At 45.9% G+C, this 19,308-nt stretch overlaps 1 protein-coding gene across 1 annotated transcript in view; it reads left to right on the top strand.

Moving 5' to 3' along the window:
* Positions 1-654: 654 nt before the first annotated feature.
* LOC307090700 (actin-binding LIM protein 1-like) overlaps positions 655-19,308 on the top strand; it is a gene marked incomplete at both ends in the record, with an annotated part of 34,022 nt that continues 15,368 nt past the window's right edge. The window contains 4 exon segments of the mRNA XM_079757451.1: positions 655-710; positions 712-968; positions 15,568-15,711; positions 18,838-19,021. Coding sequence (XP_079613577.1) covers positions 655-710; positions 712-968; positions 15,568-15,711; positions 18,838-19,021 — 641 coding nt within the window.

Below are 19,308 nucleotides of genomic sequence, written 5' to 3'. Positions count from 1 at the left end.
CACCCGACAAACAACAGTTTAATTTACATCTGCCGTTACATGAACAACCAACACAGCAAAACTTTTCAAATCAATTCCAAAGAGGATTTGTAAACGTACTACACTGTTGCTGTTCCCTGCAATTGACCAGTCTCTGGGATTACTACTGTTTCTAACGTCCTCCGTAACCCATCCAGAGATCACCGCTCCACTCCGGCTCTTGCTTTAAATGGGACTTTGTTTTCCACTCCAAATCCGAAGTTGATTGTTTTAAAACTATCAGAACATCTGAATGTTGGAGTCTGACAGTTATAATCTCTTCATAGTCTTCTTCAGAGACAAACCCAATCAGCGATGGGATTGGGGTTATGTTTCTACTCTGCAATGTAACTGACGGCTCACTGACCTCAGGATGGGGTCATCCAGGCCTACATATACAGCCTTCCTAGAGGCTCCCTCTGTTTCCCTGACAAAGATAGACTGTAAAAATACCTCCTGTGTTAATCCTCTTAGGGGCAGCAGAAAGCCTGTCTCATTCAGAGGGCAGCAGCCTCTTACACGCATCGCCGCCGTCTTAGGCTTTACCTCCTCCCGTTCAGGAGAAGCGTTTGCTCATTCCGCCCTCACGCTGCCACTCTCTCCGTGGGGTGCCGGTTCCTGTCCGATTGGTGTTTTATGGTGACTCCTCTGGACTCCCTGTGCTCCTCCACCTGCTGGGCCCAGCAGCTCCGCCACCATGTCCACCCTGCCCAGCCTCAGCACCCTGGGGCGCATCTGCGGCTCCAGCCACTCCGACGACACCCTGGTGCTGGACCGGGTGAAGAGGAAGAACTCTGTGCGCCGCATGTCCATCATCGAGGACGGCGAGATCGCAGAGGTGCTCTACCTCATCCCCAAGCAGTCCATGATGGAGCAGCTGCCCTTCCTCAACCCCAACGACTACATCCTCTGTGAGAAGATGGCCAGCATGCCTTTTGACCTGCCCCAAGGTACGCATCACACCTGGCAGTGGTGCACTCTGGGGTGCTGGGACTGACAGATGAAAGGCTAGATGGGGTCATGTTGAGGGTCACTGCTGACAAGCTTAATATAGATGAGATGGGTAAGTTTAGGGATCGGTGTTGAAATGTTTAGGGTAGAGATGAGTCAGTTATGTGATTGGTGTTGAAATGGTTAGGCAAGAGATGGTTAAATTGAGGTATTGGTATTGAAATGGTTGCTTAGGCTAGAGATGGACAGTAGCATTATGACCAGCGGGCCTGTGAAGGCCGCTGCCCTCTGGTCAGAGCTGAGCCGCCAGAAGTTTAGGAATCGGTGTTAAAATGGTAAGGCTGGAGATGGTTACGTTTAGGAATCATTGTTAAAAAGGTTAGACTAGAGATGGTTAAGTATAGGTATTGTTGTTGAAATGGTTAGGCTAGAGATGGCTACATTTTGGTTCACTAAAGGGATGTAACTTCAACTTACATGTCAAGATATCATGTTAAAGATGGTAACATTAAGGTATTTGTCTTGGAAATGGTTAAATACAAGTTCACCTAAATCCAATCCTATCAGTCAATCAGTGATGAACAGCAGGATCTAAAAGGGTACAAGAATACTTAGAACATATACCAGAGGGATGTATCCACTCAACACCTCCAATATTCTGTCAGGAAAAAAGTCATCCAGTATGTTAGCAGGTATTTCATATTCAACTGATAAACCCAGGCTTGGAAAGACTGGGAGGGTTGTGGTCTGAATATCCGCATCTAATGTGTAGTTTATGCTTCCTCAAATTCCGGAACGCTGATTATCGCCATAAGGTGAGTTGCGTGCTTCACCATGTACAAACACAACAGACTAGTGGTGTAGGTTACAGAGGTCTGAACCTAACAGACTAGTGGTTAAAGAGGTCTGGACATAACATACTAGTGGTTTCAGAGGTCTGAACCTACCAGACTAGTGGTTACAGAGGTCTGAACCTAACAGACTGGTGGTACAGGTTACAGAGGTCTGAACCTGACAGACTAGTGGTTTCAGAGGTCTGAACCTACCAGACTACTGGTTACAGGGGTCTGGACCTAACAGACTAATGGTTAAAGAGGTCTAGACCTAACATACTAGTGGTTACAGGGGTCTGAACCTAACAGACTAATGGTTAAAGAGGTCTAGACCTAACATACTAGTGGTTACAGAGGTCTGAACCTAACAGACTGGTGGTACAGGTTACAGAGGTCTGAACCTGACAGACTAGTGGTTTCAGAGGTCTGAACCTAACAGACTAGTGGTTAAAGAGGTCTGGACATAACATACTAGTGGTTACAGAGGTCTGAACCTAACAGACTAGTGGTTACAGATGTCTGAACCTAGCAGACTACTGGTTACAGGGGTCTGAACCTAACAGACTAATGGTTAAAGAGGTCTAGACCTAACAGACTACTGGTTACAGGGGTCTGACCCCAACAGAATAGTGGTACAGGTTAACCTAACAGACTAGTGGTTACAGAGGTCTGAACCTAACAGACTGGTGGTTACAGATCTCCTCTCTCAGTCAATATCTATCTCTCACCCACTTTACCCAGTGCCTGTCTATCTCTCTCTCTCTCTCTCTCTCTCTCTCTCTCTCTCTCTCTCTCTCTCTCTCTCTCTCTCTTCTCTCTCTCTCTCTCTCTCTCTCCCCCTGCCTCGGCCAGTGTCCTCTTGCCAGTACCAGTTCCTCTCTGTGTAGGGCTGCTGGTTGTCTGCCCTCTGCTCACTCTCTGCTCGCTCTCTGCCCGCCCTCTGAAGCCTGGGTTATGGTGAAGAAGACAGGTAGACATTCTAAATGTGTCTATGTATATTATGCATGTGAGAAACCACTTTTGTGAGGGTTTGTGTATAGCTCTGTGTGTGTGTGTGTGTGTGTGTCTGTGTGTGTGTGTGTGTGTGTGTTTGGTTTGTGTGTTGTGTGTTTCTCGGGAGACAGATATCTGTACTGCTAACATCCGTCCGGCAGAGAGAAGTATCCAGAAGCTTCCTAGCAGGTGCTTGGTGGAAGTGAGGCATGTTGTTTCTGAAGGCTGTGTGTACAAATGTAAAGTCGAAGTATGCTTTAAAGATATATCAGTCAAAGCCTGTGATTGACAGGAAGTCTGTCTATGGCCGGTTGATGTTTTTTTGTGGTTTGTGTAGTCTGTGTATTTCTTTGCGTGCTAGTGTTGTGTGTCTGTGTGTGCAAGTTGTCAGTGTGGTTGTTGTATGGGTCTGTGTGTTAATTGTATTTTTGTATCTGTTACGTTTCTATGTGTGTGTGCCTTTATATGTCTGTCTGTGTGTGTGTGTTTCACTTGTCTTTTTGTGTGCATGTGTTTGTGTGTTTCCGTGTCTTTCTGTGTGTGTGTGGGTGTGTTCATATGTCTTTCCGTGTGCGTGTGTGTGTGTGTTTCCATTTCTTTCTGTGTGTGTGTGTATGTGGGTCTGTTCACGTGTCTTTCTGTGTGTGTGTGTGTGTGTATGAGTGAGTGTGGTTCACGTGTCACCTGTGTGTGTTTGTGTGTGTGTGTGTGTGTGTGTGTGTGTGTGTGTGTGTGTGTGTGTGTGTGTGTGAGAGCGTTGACCTTAGTGTGTGAGGCATGTTAAGCCGCTTCATGATGTCATGGCGGTGGGCGGTAGTCATGCATCGTCTGCGCTAGTTAGCAGAGAGCTATCTATATCCTACTGCTGCTGCACACTTTTTAAACTTCTTCAGAGTCAGGACCAAGAGACACTCGCTGGTGTCCAGACAGACTCCAGGTGTGGTGGGAGCATTGTTGTTGTGAGGCTCCCTGGGCACCTACACATTTGAAACAATATCCAGTACTCATGACTCATGACAGACATTTGTGTTTTCCTTCACCTGATGCTGTGAGCTGCACTTCCTCCCAAAGTCTGCTTCATGCAACCAACTCTGCAACCACAACAACAACAACAGGAAGTGCTCCATACCAAGAAAGACTAGTTAGGATCCATTAAGACCTGCCGTCATGTTTGTTGGTGTTGATGGATATTGGGAGCTCTGGAAGGCAATGTCTCAAACTGCTGCTCACACACACACACGCACGCACACAGGCACCCATGCACACACACACACACACACACACACACACACACACACACACACACACACACACACACACACACACTCACACACAGCCCTTGTTTCCCATGCTTAGCTGTCCATCTCATGTTTCTGGTTCTAAATCTACAGTTCGCTAATACCTAGCACCATTCAGAGCCCCTGACAGATCAGCTGAGAGCTTAGGATGGGACTGAAGGCTCTGGGCTTACAGCGGGGTCTATAGCCATACAACAGGAGTGTAGCTCTGTATCTAGAACAGGACTCTCTAGATCTGTTTCTTGAACCAGACTCTAACTCTGGTTCTAGACCATGACCCTAGATCTGGTTCTAGAACAGGATTCTAGATCTAGGTGTAGAACAGGACTCCAGATATGGTTATCCAACAGGACTCTAGATATGGTCAAAGAACAGGACTCTATATGAAGTAATATAACAGGACTATATATCTGGTTTTAGAAAAGGAATATAGATCTGGTTATAGGAACTGACTAGATCTATAGCCATATACCAGGAGATCTGGTTATAGAACAGTACTGTAGATATAGTAATAGATCAGGATTCTAGATCTAGGTATAGGCTATATATATTTAGATACACTTAGTCTTTGAGCAGCAGATAGGGGTTCGCTCCAATATGCATATAGACAGCGGTCATTAGGGATGGAGCCCAGAATCTTTTGGTTTGGAGTCAACCACTCTAAACACTATCCCATCGCCTATTTAACGCCAACTCCAATTCAGATTCAGAAAACTTTATTGTCCAGCAAAAGCGTCTTTGACGTGGCTCGTGTCAGAGTAGAAGGTGTTCATTTAGTTTAACGGCAGAGAGAAGGAAGGAGTCCTCCTCCATTCCTCCCCTCCCTTCTCTGTAGTTGTTTATCATCAGACAAGGCATTAGACATGACAGACGGCCATTGTACCTAGAACTCCAAGTCCCATGATTCCATCTGCTACACCTGGCTTGTAGCGTGTTCCAGGTATTCAGGGTGCATCCCGTCCTCAGTTCAGTGCAATGCCAGAGACACGGTAAACTGAGGTTAAGAACACCTTGGCTCGCTGTGTTTCCAGACTCAATGCCAGCAGGCGGCTCAGCTCTGACCAGAGGGCAGCGGCCTTCACAGGCCCGCTGGTCATAATGCTACTGTCCATGTTCATGCAGGACAGATAGATTGGATGCTTATGTTTTGTATGTGTGTGTGTGTGTGTGTGTGTGTGTGTGTGTGTGCGTGTGTGTGAAGAGAGAGAGGTCGAGAGAGAATGTGTGTGTGTGTGTGTGTGTGTGTGTGTGTGTAAACAAGGCAAACAGCATGTGAGGCCTGGTTGCGTAATCACCGCAGGGCGCTACAAAGACATGATTGTAATCCGCAAGTGGAGTTAAAAGAGCGTGGGAAAGAAAAGAGATGGGGGAGAGAGGGAGAGGGGGAGAGTGTGAGGGGGGGAGACATGGACAGAGAGAGAGAGGGGAGGAGATATGGAGCTAGTATCCTGCCATAATTCAAACCTGAAAAAAAAAATTCAAAGGCTTGTAAGTCTGGGTTTGAAAACTCAACACCTTGTAAAAAAGGTTTTGCAACACTGAAAAAATAGATTATAGCCTGAAAAAAATTGAAACCTTGTAAATGGGATTCTGCAAACAGGTGTTCATACATTGAGAAATAAGTTTTGAAAGGTTGAATATTTCATTTTAAAAACTTGTAAAGGTGTAAATTTACACCATTGCAATGTCTTTTTTCAGAACTGACTTTTCAGAGATTTGACCACACAGGCGCAAGCTTTCAGTCACGTGATTATTGGAAGTGTTCTGTCGGGCATTCGTTTTGAAACTCCTGAAAGTCAAAGGTCTGAAATCGTTGATCTGCAAAAAGGAAAAAAAAAAACCTTCCTGGGGCGGGACCATTTTGCTCTAAACCTATTGGTTGCTCTCTCCTGACGTACATTCCAATCATATGTGCCGTTGACCCGGCTGTGCGTGATTGACAGTGCTCTGCCAATGACAAGACTAACAAGCGATTTCTGGAACCCATGGCTGGTTACGGAACCCGTAAAGGGACACCGGGGAAAATAGATAAATATTAAACGTTTCTCGTGAGCACGAGAAAGAATCTGGTGCGCACGAGAAATTAACTGGTGAGCACGAGAAAGTATCTCATGAGCACGGGGAAAAATCGTGCGCATATCACTGGCAGTGTGTGTGTGTGTGTGTGTGTGTGTGCGTGCGTGTGTGTGTCGTCAGCGAGTGGGTGGACGAGCGAGGAGAGCGAGCGATAGCGTGCGTGTGCATTTAGTGAAGTAATGAACGAGTCCGGTTGTGTGTAAGAATGAAGTACCCAGCCTGTCAAGAATCGGTGGCCGCTACATTCCGACCATATTTCGACCTATAAGCAGACCCACTGTCGGTAAAAGTGAAGGGTGTTGCCCCCGAGAGAGCATCGGCCCTGGAGAGAACGTCTCCCCTGTGCTCCTCGGTCTGGGAGCCGACAGCAGGAAAGTGTAACTAACCATCTCGTAGTTGGTGGCGGAGCGCAGGAGAGTATACGTGATCCAATAATTTGAGATAAAAATAAAGCACATTAATTTAAATGATTTTAGCTTGTGTGTGATTTATCGCGGGCACGGGCACACACAAGCTAAAATCATTCAAATTAATGTGCTATATTTTTATCTCGCACTATTGGAGCTTGTATACTCTCTTGCCTCCAACTACGAGATGGTTTGTGTGACTTATAGGTCGGAATATGGTCGGAATGATGATTCTTGACAGGCTGCGTACTTTATTCCATGGGCGTAAGTTTGGTCTCAGCTTTGGTAGGGACACTTCACAGACGTAACCCCAGATCACTAGACTGCATCATGCTGAACAATAAATACTCAATTAAAATAAAATCTAGATTTACATGTGCACTTATTCACATTTAAAGTACACACACGCACTGCCAGTGATATGCATACGATACTTTCTTGTTTCACGCAAAATCACTAGACTGCATCATTCTGAACAATAAATACTTTATTAAAATAAAATATAGATTTATATGTGCACTTATTCACATTTAAAATACACACACACCCACCCACCCACCCACACACACTGCCAGTGATACAGTCACAGCCTACGATACTTCCTCGTGCTCACGAGATACTTTCTCGTGCTCACGAGATACTTTCTCGTGCTCACCAGATACATTCGCGTGCGCACCAGATACTTTCTTGTGCTCACGAGAAACGTTATTATTATTTTTTAATCCCATGTCCCTTTACGGGTTTCGTAGGTTCCGTACCCAGCCATGGTTCCAGAAAATCGAAAACAAAATCAACCGCGCAGGTCGCTTGTTATTCTTGTCATCGGCAGAGCACTGTCAATCACGCACAGCCCGGTCAACGGCACATGTGATTGGAATGTACGTCAGCAGAGAGCAACCAATAGGTTTAGAGCTAAATGGTCCCACCCCCAGGAACGTTTTTTTTCCTTTTTGCAGATCAACGATTTCAGACCTTTGACTGTCAGGAGTTTCAAAACGAATGCGCGACAGAACACTGCCAATAATCACGTGACTCAAAGCTTGCGCCTGTTTGGTCAAATCTCTGAAAAGTCAGTGCTGAAAAGTCAGTTCTGAAAGAATACATTGCAATGGTGTAAATGTACACCTTTACAAGTTTTTAAAAATAAATATTCAACCTTTCAAAACTTATTTCTCAATGTATGAACACCTGTTTGCAGAATCCCATTTACAAGGTTTCAAAACCGGGAAACAATGAAATACACTGTTAGAACAGTGCCAGATTTGAAACTCTGCAAATGCGCTGGTGACATTTTTTAAACGTTGAAAATGTGTTTGTGAAAAAATTTTCACTTTGAAAATGTGTTGGTGAAAATGATGAAGATAAAATAGAACACAAAATCATGTTTGCAGATGTTTTAAAAAAAAATTCAGGCTATACTCAGTGTTGCAATTTTTTCAGTGTTGCAAAACCTTTTTTACAAGGTGTTGAGTTTTCAAACCCAGACTTACAAGCCTTTGAAACTTTTTTTTCAGGTTTGAATTATGGCAGGATACTGGCTCCATAAGGAGAGAGATGTCAGAGAGACATGAACAGAGAGAGAATGGTGTGGGGTGGGGGGGGGAGAGAGAGAGGGGGGGAGAAATGGACAGAGACATAAAGAGGGGGAGGCAGAGGGAGAAAGACATGGACATGGAGTCAATGGAGAGACACAGACAGAGGAAGGGACAAATAAATGAATGGTCTATTTATTAATTATTATTATTATCTCTTTGGAACAGCTTAACCAGAATATGGTCAGTACTAGGGTAATTGTTATATTTATGTAATCTCTGTAACTCTTATATGTGTTTGTAAGCACCGTAAGCACCTTGACTTTAGGATGATCTGGGCAAAAATGATAAAACGAATGCTACTCCAGAACAGTTTGTCTTTCCATGCATGGTGTAGAAACTGTTGATGGTATAATCTGCTGTTACTGCAGCATCAGCAGAACAGATCTAGGCAATGTCATTGTTAAGGTGATAGGGGGTCCACCACAGGCCAAAGGGCTGTCATCGCTCCGTCAGTGAGCGGCGACTCCACTCTGAGGAGCAGATCTTCACTGTCTGAAAGTTCAGGGGTCATCTACATTTACATTTACATTTACATTTACATCTCTACACCACCCCCCCACTCAACATCTGGGTCGGGTCAAAAGAGGGTTGGATTAGTTTACAAGATTTTGTGAAATGCAGGGTTATAGTTACAGTGAATCAATCAAACCTTTACAGGCAACAGAAAAGTCACTCCATCTTCCTCAAGTGGATTTAAGATGTGTTTTCCAAAGCTGTGTTGTTTTGCTTTCCTTGCGATTCTCGTTAAACATGAATGCATCTTTAACCAGGCTAGGGTATGTCTTTCAGTGAGCGTCTGATGATTTACCAACTCTCCATGCATGTCACATTCATTGTCTGGCAACATCATGCTAACATCACTTGTTTGTTTGTATGTTACCTACAAGCAGAGGTTGAATTGGGCCGGGGCTGTCCGGGGCGGAGCCCCGGCACATAAGCGGCCGGGTCTGGAGTTCTGCGCAGCAGATCAGCTCCAGCCGATTTTGGCAGTCTGCCTAGTCCATCACGAGCAATGTTGTCCTACTCATTTACAACTTTTCCATTGTAAATCTATGTTGTTTTAAAACACAATTCTAAATAATGGAGTAGGGATAGGCTGGCCTAGACATCTGGAGCAAGTTTGAGAAGTAGGCATATTGCGCACGAAACTTGCGCAGCAGCTCCTCCTCCCCCCAGATCAGACAACACAACGTCAAATCATTCTAACGGTCATCATCAGACATAATTATCGTAGTAGACAGGTGAATGGCGAGGTAAGAGAAACGAAATTAAACCAATAGGCTAATATCATTAGATATGGGCTTGCATTTTCATTAAGCAGGAAAAATTAACCTTATGCCTGCCACACACATAAAGATAATCGGGCTGATTTTGCCCCGATTTTCCCCCTTCCGACCACGGACAGACATCGCCCGATTATCTTAAACTCTTAAGATTATTTTATAAGATTCTCTTGTAGTGTGTGATGTGTTAAGAGTGAAATTCGGCCGACAATCGGCTCCGAAATCAGTCGGCGCCGATAATCGTAAGTATTAAACATGTTCAATATTTACGATTGTCGGCGGAGAACGTTGTGGTGTCAAATCGTCTTGTGTGGGGGGGAAGCCGACAATCGGGACAAATCCTAATGTGTGTGGTGTGCTGTGTTTGGAATATCGCAGGACACCACACACAATACGATCAAAACTGTTAAATCACAGATTTTTTATCTTCATGTGTGGGGTCTCTCACAGATAAAAAATCGGTTGAGATTTATAAAATCTTTATGTGTGTGGCAGGCTGACATGCAGGGATAGCCTGCTACTGGTATGTCAAATGGCAAGCGCTAGTTAAAAAGAACAATGCTGCTAATTCTAAATGATTTAGCAAGTAGTCTATGCGATCTCCGAATCACATTTCTCATTCCTAGCTGGATGAATTTCAAACTTATTTGTATCTATGAATTGCAGTGCATTGCCTAGGCTATTTATTTGTGAGTACAGTAGGTCCTGTGATTTAATGTTTGCATATAGGCTACACAGCAGGTTAGATTTAAAAGCCACCAAACATGATGGTGACGTAGCCTATCGGCTAGCCTTTAAGAAAAAGATAGCTTCATTCATTCATTCATTCAAAAGTGTTTTATTTAAAGAACGTTTGATTACATTATTATATAATATGAACCATTTTAAAAGACATTCTATCTACTTCTTAACTTAGGGTGAAAGTCAACAAGTGAACATTTCAGAGATAAAAGGTAAACATGAGTGGAACAAAAAGGAGGAAGCTTACAGATTTCTTCAAAAGGTGGGCAGCTGCTATCCAAGACATAATTTTGAAATAATTGAGCTAGGCCTGTGTGCAGAAGTCACTGTAACCAAGCTGTGATTTGTTGCTAGATCTTTTCATCCTGATAGTGTGTCTGTCATGTCTTAAGTGCTGTCTCTTCCTCCACTAAACTAAAAATGCAGAGTTGAACAGAACAGGGATGAGGATGGAGCTGAGGGCAGAGGAGATGAGGCTGGACAGGGCAGAGGAGCTGAGGATGGACCGGGCAGAGGAGCTGAGGATGGACAGGGCAGAGGAGCTGAGGATGGACAGGGCAGAAATGAGGACACTGAGGGCAGAGGAGGTGAGGCGGGACAGGGCAGAGGAGCTGAGGATGGACCGGGCAGAGGAGCTGAGGATGGACAGGGCAGAGGAGCTGAGGATGGACCGGGAGGGACAGGTGCAGATGAGCATGTAGGTGCAACTGACAACTTCCCTGACTGCTGGAAGAGACAGCAATATGATTATTTTAAAAAAACCTACCCATTTCTTGTGGCAAAAAATAAAAAATTGGGATGTGAAACATGCAGTGCGGCATCATCACTTGGGGCAGAGAGAACAGGTAAACTCAGATACACATTTTCCAGTGAATGGCAAAACTGCAGAGTAGGTCCATATGGCAGTAGTACAGAGAAGCAAATGAAATCTTTAAGAAAAAAAATAAATGAACATAGTGCCTCCCAAAGTCACAAAATTGCAGAAGATATACTGAAAAAACAAGGTGAGCAAGCTCTTGAGTCAAGTTTTTTGAAAACACAAGGTGAAATTTTAGCATCAACTCACAATGTCTTTAGAACAGCGTACTACCTGGCAAAGGGCAACAGGCCTTACTCTGATCATCCTAACCTAGTAGAGCTACAGAGGATGAATGGTGCAAATGTTGGCCGTGTACTCCATTCCAATGTCACATGTGCAGACATAGTGCATTTCATATCTGTAGAGATGAGACAGGCATTACTGAATAGTATTAAACAGACTCAGCCAAAGCTCACAGTTATTGTGGATGAAAGCACCTCATTCAGTAAGAAATCGTGTCTCATTGTGTACCTCAGAACATCTGTCCATGATTCTGAGCCTCTTACGTTCTTCTTAGATTTGCTTGAATTAGAAAGTACAACAGCAGATGGAACCACTGGTGAATTACTCAAATGCCTCTTAAAACATGGTCTTCATGAGGATTTTCTAAAAGAATGTCTGGTGGGTTTCTGCTCTGATGGAGCTGCCGTAATGGTGGGGAAAAAGAATGGAGTGTACACACAACTTAAAACTAAGTTCCCAGGTCTCATTGGTTGGCACTGTCTGAACCACAGGTTGGAGTTGTCCGTGTCAGATGCTGTGAAGACATGCACTGAGACCAACCACTTTACAGCTTTCCTTGACAAGTTGTACTGCCTATACCATCAGTCACCCAAGAACCATAGAGAACTTGATGCTGCAGCTTCTGAGGTTGGTGTGTGTCTTAGGAGAATCGGTAGAGTCTTAGGGGTAAGGTGGGTGGCTTCATCTTTCCGAACAGTGAAAGCCATTTGGATGATGTATGCTGCACTCCACAGTCATCTCACAGCTGCAGGTCAAGATGTTAACAGAACATCAAGTGAGAGATCTATGTATTCGGGCCTAGCTGTTAAATTGAGTTCGGATGCATTTCTGAGGAACCTGGGACTAATGATGGATGCACTGGAGGAACTCAAAGACCTGTCTGAGGCCCTGCAGGCCAGAGACATTAGACTGTCTCAAGCAGTGAACCTCATTAAAAGACAGACTGATGTGTTTACCGCCATGAGTGAGGATCCAGAAAATGGCCCCTTCTATAGAAAGGCATGTGAGGCAGTGCAGCAAGGGTCTTTCAATGGCATAGCACTTCATGGTGATAGAGGGCAGAAGGTCATCAACCCAACCAAGTTTTATGAGGCCTTATGCCAGAGCATGAAGGAAAGAATGGTGAGGAGTGAAGAGGAGTCTCTCTTCACCAAGATTAACATCTTGAATCCCGAAACATGGCCGAGCCCTCTACCTGTGATGTATGGGGAAAGTGAGTTGAGGGAACTCTGTGACCAGGTAAAAGTTGGTTTCACTGGAGTGAAACAAGCTTACCGTGAGTACAAAAACAAACCAGACACAATGCAAAAGGCCCTTCTCACACTTAGACATTCCGTTAATACCATTTCTGTCAGCAGTGCAGAGTGTGAGAGGGGGTTTTCAGAGATGAATAATGTTGTGACTCCATTGAGATCCAGATTGAATGTGGAGAATGTGTCGGCTTTGATGTTCATTAAGCTGGTTGGCCCTCCTCTCAAATCTTGGAAGCCTACCAGGTTTGTCAGAAAGTGGGTGGCAACCAGAAGGTCAGCTGATCACTTGGCCTGTAGGAAAAGGGAAAGTAATGATGTGGTATCTCCATATCAGACCATATGGGAGGTGATGAATTAGATGCACATGATGCAGTGTAAATAGAAAATGTAGTAACAAAGGGATTACCATTGCCCATTATTTGTTCAAATGTTTGTTTTCATCCATGTCAATGTACCTTAAAGACATATTGTTTTTGTTGTTTGTTTTTGTGAAAATAAAATCAGCTCTTAATGTGACCTCATCAAACACACTCAAAATCTACAGTGTACATATTAAGCAACATATAAAAAATGCTAATTTCTTTAATGTACTAATATAACGACTATCATGGATTTTTTTTTTGCAACCTTAATTTTGGCTCTGCGTACTCTGCGTATGGGGAGCGGCGGCCCCTTTGGATCAGAGCCCCCCCACATATAAAATCCCAATTTAACCACTGCCTACAAGCATAGTCTTCGTCTGCCTTGGTAATTGTATGTATCCCACTGACATTTGACTTGTATTTATGACACCTAGTGGGAAGAAACAAAACTCTTTAATCATCACCAATCTAGAAATTTCTTGAAGGCATGGCAGGGACAGATTCTCTCCTAAAAGTGAGCTGATCTATGTTGGCAGGATCAGGTGAAACAAGCAGACAGCCTCTCACCTGATAACTTGAGATTCAGGAGCTGAACTCCATTTTCAGCCTCCTGTTGACTCCAGAGTTATTCCCCTTGACACTAGTCTATGCATCAGGACTCCATCTGATTTATTAAAGGTCCCATGGCATGCTACTTTATGAATGCTTTTTATCGGTGTTAGTGGGCCCCTAATGCAGTATTTGAAGACGTTCAAGAAATTCAGCCTTGGTGCAGAATTACAGCCACTACGAGCCAGTCCCACAATGAGCTTTCCACTAAAGTGCCGTTTTTTAGAGGCGGGTCAAGGTGGAAGGTGGGGGTGTGGTGCTGAGCAGCTTGCGGCCAGGGTACCATGCACTAGGGTTGCAGTGGATGTATCGCAATGGCTCGGGTTCATAATATCATCTGGAGGCGCACACAGCTTTTGGCCGTGTTCTGTTAATATTCTAGAACACTCCGGGTGCTCCGGTGGGGGTCCTGGAGCTCTATATCTAAATGATATAATATAATATATAGATATCTATATTATATAATATACATTATCACGACCAAAAGCTGTGTGCGCCTCCGGATGATATTATGAATCTCAAACGACTGCGTCAGGTTCTCCGACTTCTCTGGTTCTTCCACTTCCACGTCAATCTGAAGCACAGACTGAGCGGCGACATGGAGGAGGAAGGGATTGTTGCAGTGGTAGTGGAGGATTTCTCGGCCATGGTTGAGAAGGAATTGGGGTAAAGGAACTTTGACTTTGACTCCCTGGAGTCCAGATTGAACCGCGACATGGAGGAGAACCACCGCCGCGGGACACCACCGCCGCAGGGGCACCACCGCCGCGGGACACCTCCGCCGCAGGACACCACCGCCGCGGCCCGCAGGGCACCACCGGCACGGGGCTCCATCACCGTCGCCGCCCGGCAGCGGGGCTCAGGCGGGAGACAATCCCGGGCAACAATCCCCATTTCCTCCATGTATGGGTTCAATCTGGACTTCAGGGAGTCAAAGCCAAACTTCCTTTCCCCCAATTCCTTCTCAACCATGGCCGAGATAACTCCCACTACGAGTCTCGTTGTGGAAGCACCAGAGACGTCAGAGAACCCGACGCAGTCTAGTCTTTTCACCAAATGGGAGCTTTACGTAAACCTTGCCTTATCTCACGTGGTATGCGCCATAACACCAACAGCAGAAGGGTTATCCAAATATAAAAAGAAGTGTACAACACTTGCGTTACAGCGTGTGTGTATTCACACACACATAAGTGGCGCTCGTTGTCTTGTCATTGCCTCATTGGCGGGCCAAATTCTCTGGGCGGGCAAAGCAGAGAAAGGGGAGGTAACCCGGCCCTGTATGACGACATATGAGGCCAAATTCCAAATCGGCGCATCTGAGCTTTTATTTTCAAAGGCGGAGCAGGATACCTAGTGCTCGTTTTACACCTAACGTAATTTCTAGCCACTGGAGGACCATAGGCAGGCTGGGGGAACTCATATTAATGTTAGAAAACCTCATAAAGTGAAAAAATAAATGTTCATGCCATGAGACCTGTAATGATCATATTTTCATATTTGAGTGGACCCAGGCGAGCTACCTCTTGGCAGACTGCAGGACAAATTGCTCAAAGCCCCCCTCCCCTGGCTCTGTGAATGGATAGTGAAATGATCTGCCCTCTGCCCGTTGTTCTGCAGGGTGTGTGAGCGTGCACTAGACCAGTACATGCACTGATTTGTCACAAGTATATCAAGTATTCTGTCCCAGACGGCTCCCATACTTCAGGGACAGTATCCTCAATGGCCTCCCTGTCATCAGACATTCTGTATATAATTGACACCTTTCCTTTCTCCTGTTCCTCTCCTCCTCCTTCTCCCTCCTCCCCTTTCCCCCTCTCCTCCTATTCCTCCTCTCTCCTCCCCCTCTCCTCCCTCCTCCCCTCTCCCCCTCTCCTCTCTCCTCCCCTCTCCTCCTATTCCTCCTTTCTCCTCCCCCTCTCCTCCTCATCGTCTTCCTCTCCTCCCCTCTCCCCCTCTCCACTCTCCTCTCCTCCCCCTCTCCTCCTATTTCTCCTCTCTCCTCCCCCTCTCCTCCTCATCATCTTCCTCTGCTCTCCTCTCCTCCAGCCTACCAGAACCACGCTGCGCCTCCTCCTCCTCCGGCCCCTGAGAGGAGGAAGGTCCAGTGTTTCCGCTGTGGGGAGATGTGTAAGGGGGAGGTGCTGAGGGTCCAGGCGAGACACTTCCACCTCAACTGCTTCACCTGCACAGGTGAGCACCGTTAGCCATGGTAGCCAGAGCTGCCTACTGGGGTTCCCATCCTGTGGGTCGGGGTCACCTCATATGCAGATCGGGCTCACGTGACATTAGTCAATTATAATATTTGATGGCGAATGTTCGATTTATAATGCAGAAGGTTAAAGGTCCCGTGTTGTCCCAAATGTGTTTCCAACATAGTGCACTACTTGATAGCCATAATGCACCATAATAGTATTCAACTGATGCACATCCTTCCTGTTACGGTGGGGTGAGGAGTGGACTCAAATGCGAGTGAAAAGAAGGAGCAGGAAGCAGCGATGCGTTGTAAATGAAATATCTTATTTGCTGAAGTAATGAGCACTCACAAAAACACAGGCTTCACGCCAAAAAAGAAGGTGGAGAAACGTCTTGAACTCTCTTAACAATAGGCACGCCGGAGAAGCACTTTCTCATAGGCTCACAACGACAACCGCTTGTGAGGTTTCAGCAGGGAATGAGGGGGGCAGAGGGGATAAATAGATAAAGCCCAGGGGCCTCATTACAGAAACTTCCTAACTCTGAAATCCTATCCTATCTTGAGATAGGAAGGCATTTAGGGGTTTTGATATTACAGAAGGAGGTTTCCTAACTTAACTTAGGACGAAATCCTATCTTATCTTAAGATAAGAATTTAGCCATTACAGAACTATCCTAAGTTATGAACTTCTTAAGTTAGGATCCCTAAGTTAGGTGGCCATACACCCTGTCCTAAATTCAAAATACTGTCAATAACAGAAAGAAATGGCAGCAGCACTGTTAGTGGGTCTGTTTGACAATGAAGACGAGGAACATAACAGCAGAAATGTGATGGCTGAAACGCTACCGAGACCGCATAATGATTTGTTACATTTTCCTGACGGTATTTTCATTTCATTTTATTGCCTGCAAAGACATTTCATTTTGAATTTGGTGGAAGAATTACTTTACTACTTTATTACTTCTCTTCTTGTTCTCTGTACCAATACCCGCCATGACCATAGTACTATTGCTAGTAGCTTGCCGTTATTAACAAAGATCCTCAACAGTCTCTGTTAACGTTAAAATTAACTCGTTCTATCAATCTCATGCACAATCTGAGTACAGAAACAAACATAACCTGACGATTGCCGATCCAAAAAAATCAGATTGAAAGAACAGTTAGGATTACCTAAATCAAGATAAGATAAGTGGCCAAAAATAAGATAGGAAACGGCCAACAGGTTAGGGACTGCTTCTGTAATAGGATATTAGGATTTTACCTATCTTTGAGTCCCTAACTTAAGTTAGGATGAGAAGTTAGGATTTTTTCTGTAACTCATGAGGACGACGGTGAGGGGACCACTGCCCCGCTGTCTTTGTGTGTGTGTGTGTGTGTGTGTGTGTGTGTGTGTGTGTGTGTGTGTGTGTGTGTGTGTGTGTGTGTGTGTGTGTGTGTGCGTGTGTGCGTGTGTGTGTGAGTGTGTGTGTGTGTATGTGTGTGTATCCAATGTCTATATGGATTTATATGTGTGTGTAAATAGGGTCTGTATGGATGTGTGTGTGTGTATACGGTGCATATATGTCTGTGTGTATACAGTCTCTATGTGTGTGTATACAGTGTCTCTGTGTGCGTGTCCCCAGTGTGTCTCTATGTGTGTCCACAGTGTCTCTGTGTGTGCGTCCCCAGTGTGTCTCTATGTGTGTCCACAGTGTCTGTGTGTGTGTGTCCAGCGTGTCTCTATGTGTGTCCACAGTGTCTGTGTCTGTGTGTCCCCAGTGTGTCTCTATGTGTGTCCACAGTGGCTCTGTGTGTGTGTCCCCAGTGTGTCTCTATGTGTGTCCACAGTGGCTCTGTGTGTGTGTCCCCAGTGTGTCTCTATGTGTGTCCACAGTGTCTCTGTGTGTGTGTCCCCAGTGTGTCTCAATGTGTGTCCACAGTGTCTCTGTGTGTGTGTCCCCAGTGTGTCTCAATGTGTGTCCACAGTGTCTCTGTGTGTGTGTCCCCAGTGTGTCTCAATGTGTGTCCACAGTGTCTCTGTGTGTGTGTCCCCAGTGTGTCTCAATGTGTGTCCACAGTGGCTCTGTGCGTGTGTCCCCAGTGTGTCTCTATGTGTGTCCACAGTGTCTCTGTGTGTGTCCCCAGTGTGTCTCTATGTGTGTCCACAGTGTCTCTGTGTGTGTCCCCAGTGTGTCTCTATGTGTGTCCACAGTGGCTCTGTGGGTGTGTCCCCAGTGTGTCTCAATGTGTGTCCACAGTGGCTCTGTGGGTGTGTCCCCAGTGTGTCTCTATGTGTGTCCACAGTGTCTCTGTGTGTGTCCCCAGTGTGTCTCTATGTGTGTCCACAGTGTCTCTGTGTGTGTGTCCCCAGTGTGTCTCTATGTGTGTCCACAGTGTCTCTGTGTGTGTCCCCAGTGTGTCTCTATGTGTGTCCACAGTGTCTCTGTGTGTGTGTCCCCAGTGTGTCTCTATGTGTGTCCACAGTGTCTCTGTGTGTGTGTCCCCAGTGTGTCTCAATGTGTGTCCACAGTGTCTCTGTGTGTGTGTCCCCAGTGTGTCTCTATGTGTGTCCACAGTGGCTCTGTGTGTGTGTCCCCAGTGTGTCTCTATGTGTGTCCACAGTGTCTCTGTGTGTGTGTCCCCAGTGTGTCTCAATGTGTGTCCACAGTGTCTCTGTGTGTGTGTCCCCAGTGTGTCTCAATGTGTGTCCACAGTGTCTCTGTGTGTGTGTCCCCAGTGTGTCTCAATGTGTGTCCACAGTGGCTCTGTGGGTGTGTCCCCAGTGTGTCTCTATGTGTGTCCACAGTGTCTCTGTGTGTGTCCCCAGTGTGTCTCTATGTGTGTCCACAGTGTCTCTGTGTGTGTCCCCAGTGTGTCTCTATGTGTGTCCACAGTGGCTCTGTGTGTGTGTCCCCAGTGTGTCTCAATGTGTGTCCACAGTGTCTCTGTGTGTGTGTCCCCAGTGTGTCTCTATGTGTGTCCACAGTGTCTCTGTGTGTGTCCCCAGTGTGTCTCTATGTGTGTCCACAGTGTCTCTGTGTGTGTCCCCAGTGTGTCTCTATGTGTGTCCACAGTGGCTCTGTGTGTGTGTCCCCAGTGTGTCTCAATGTGTGTCCACAGTGGCTCTGTGTGTGTGTCCCCAGTGTGTGGCTGTGACCTGTCTCGCGGGGGGTCCTTCCTACGTAGCGGGGACTACCTCTGCACGCTGGACTACCAGCGTCTGCACGGGACGCGCTGCCAGGGCTGTGGGGAATACGTAGAGGGGGAGGTGGTCACCGCCCTGGGGAAGGCCTACCACCCGGCCTGCTTCGTCTGCACCTCCTGCAGGTAGGAGGCCCCACATCACGCCTGGGGTTCAGGGGTCAACCAGCCGCAACCCTTAGTCCAGATGATGAAGGACAGCAGTATCTCCTCCCTCCGCTGGAGGCTGCTTCACCAGCACATCTCTGGTCTGAGTCCCCAGTCTAAATGTAGAGCTGGAATATACTGAAGGTTACGCTGCTTTAGATGTTTAAAGGTCTGCATTCTTATATGTTTATGAGTGAGCATAACAATGTGTCAGATGTTTATGTTAACATAACGTTGTGGTTGTGTTGGGTTTACGTTAACATAAG

Source organism: Pollachius pollachius (genome assembly GCF_949987615.1).
Source record: "Pollachius pollachius genome assembly, chromosome: 19".
Taxonomy (NCBI): domain Eukaryota; kingdom Metazoa; phylum Chordata; class Actinopteri; order Gadiformes; family Gadidae; genus Pollachius; species Pollachius pollachius.
Note: the sequence above shows the minus strand (reverse complement) of the source record. Positions and strands in the feature narration are given on the sequence as shown.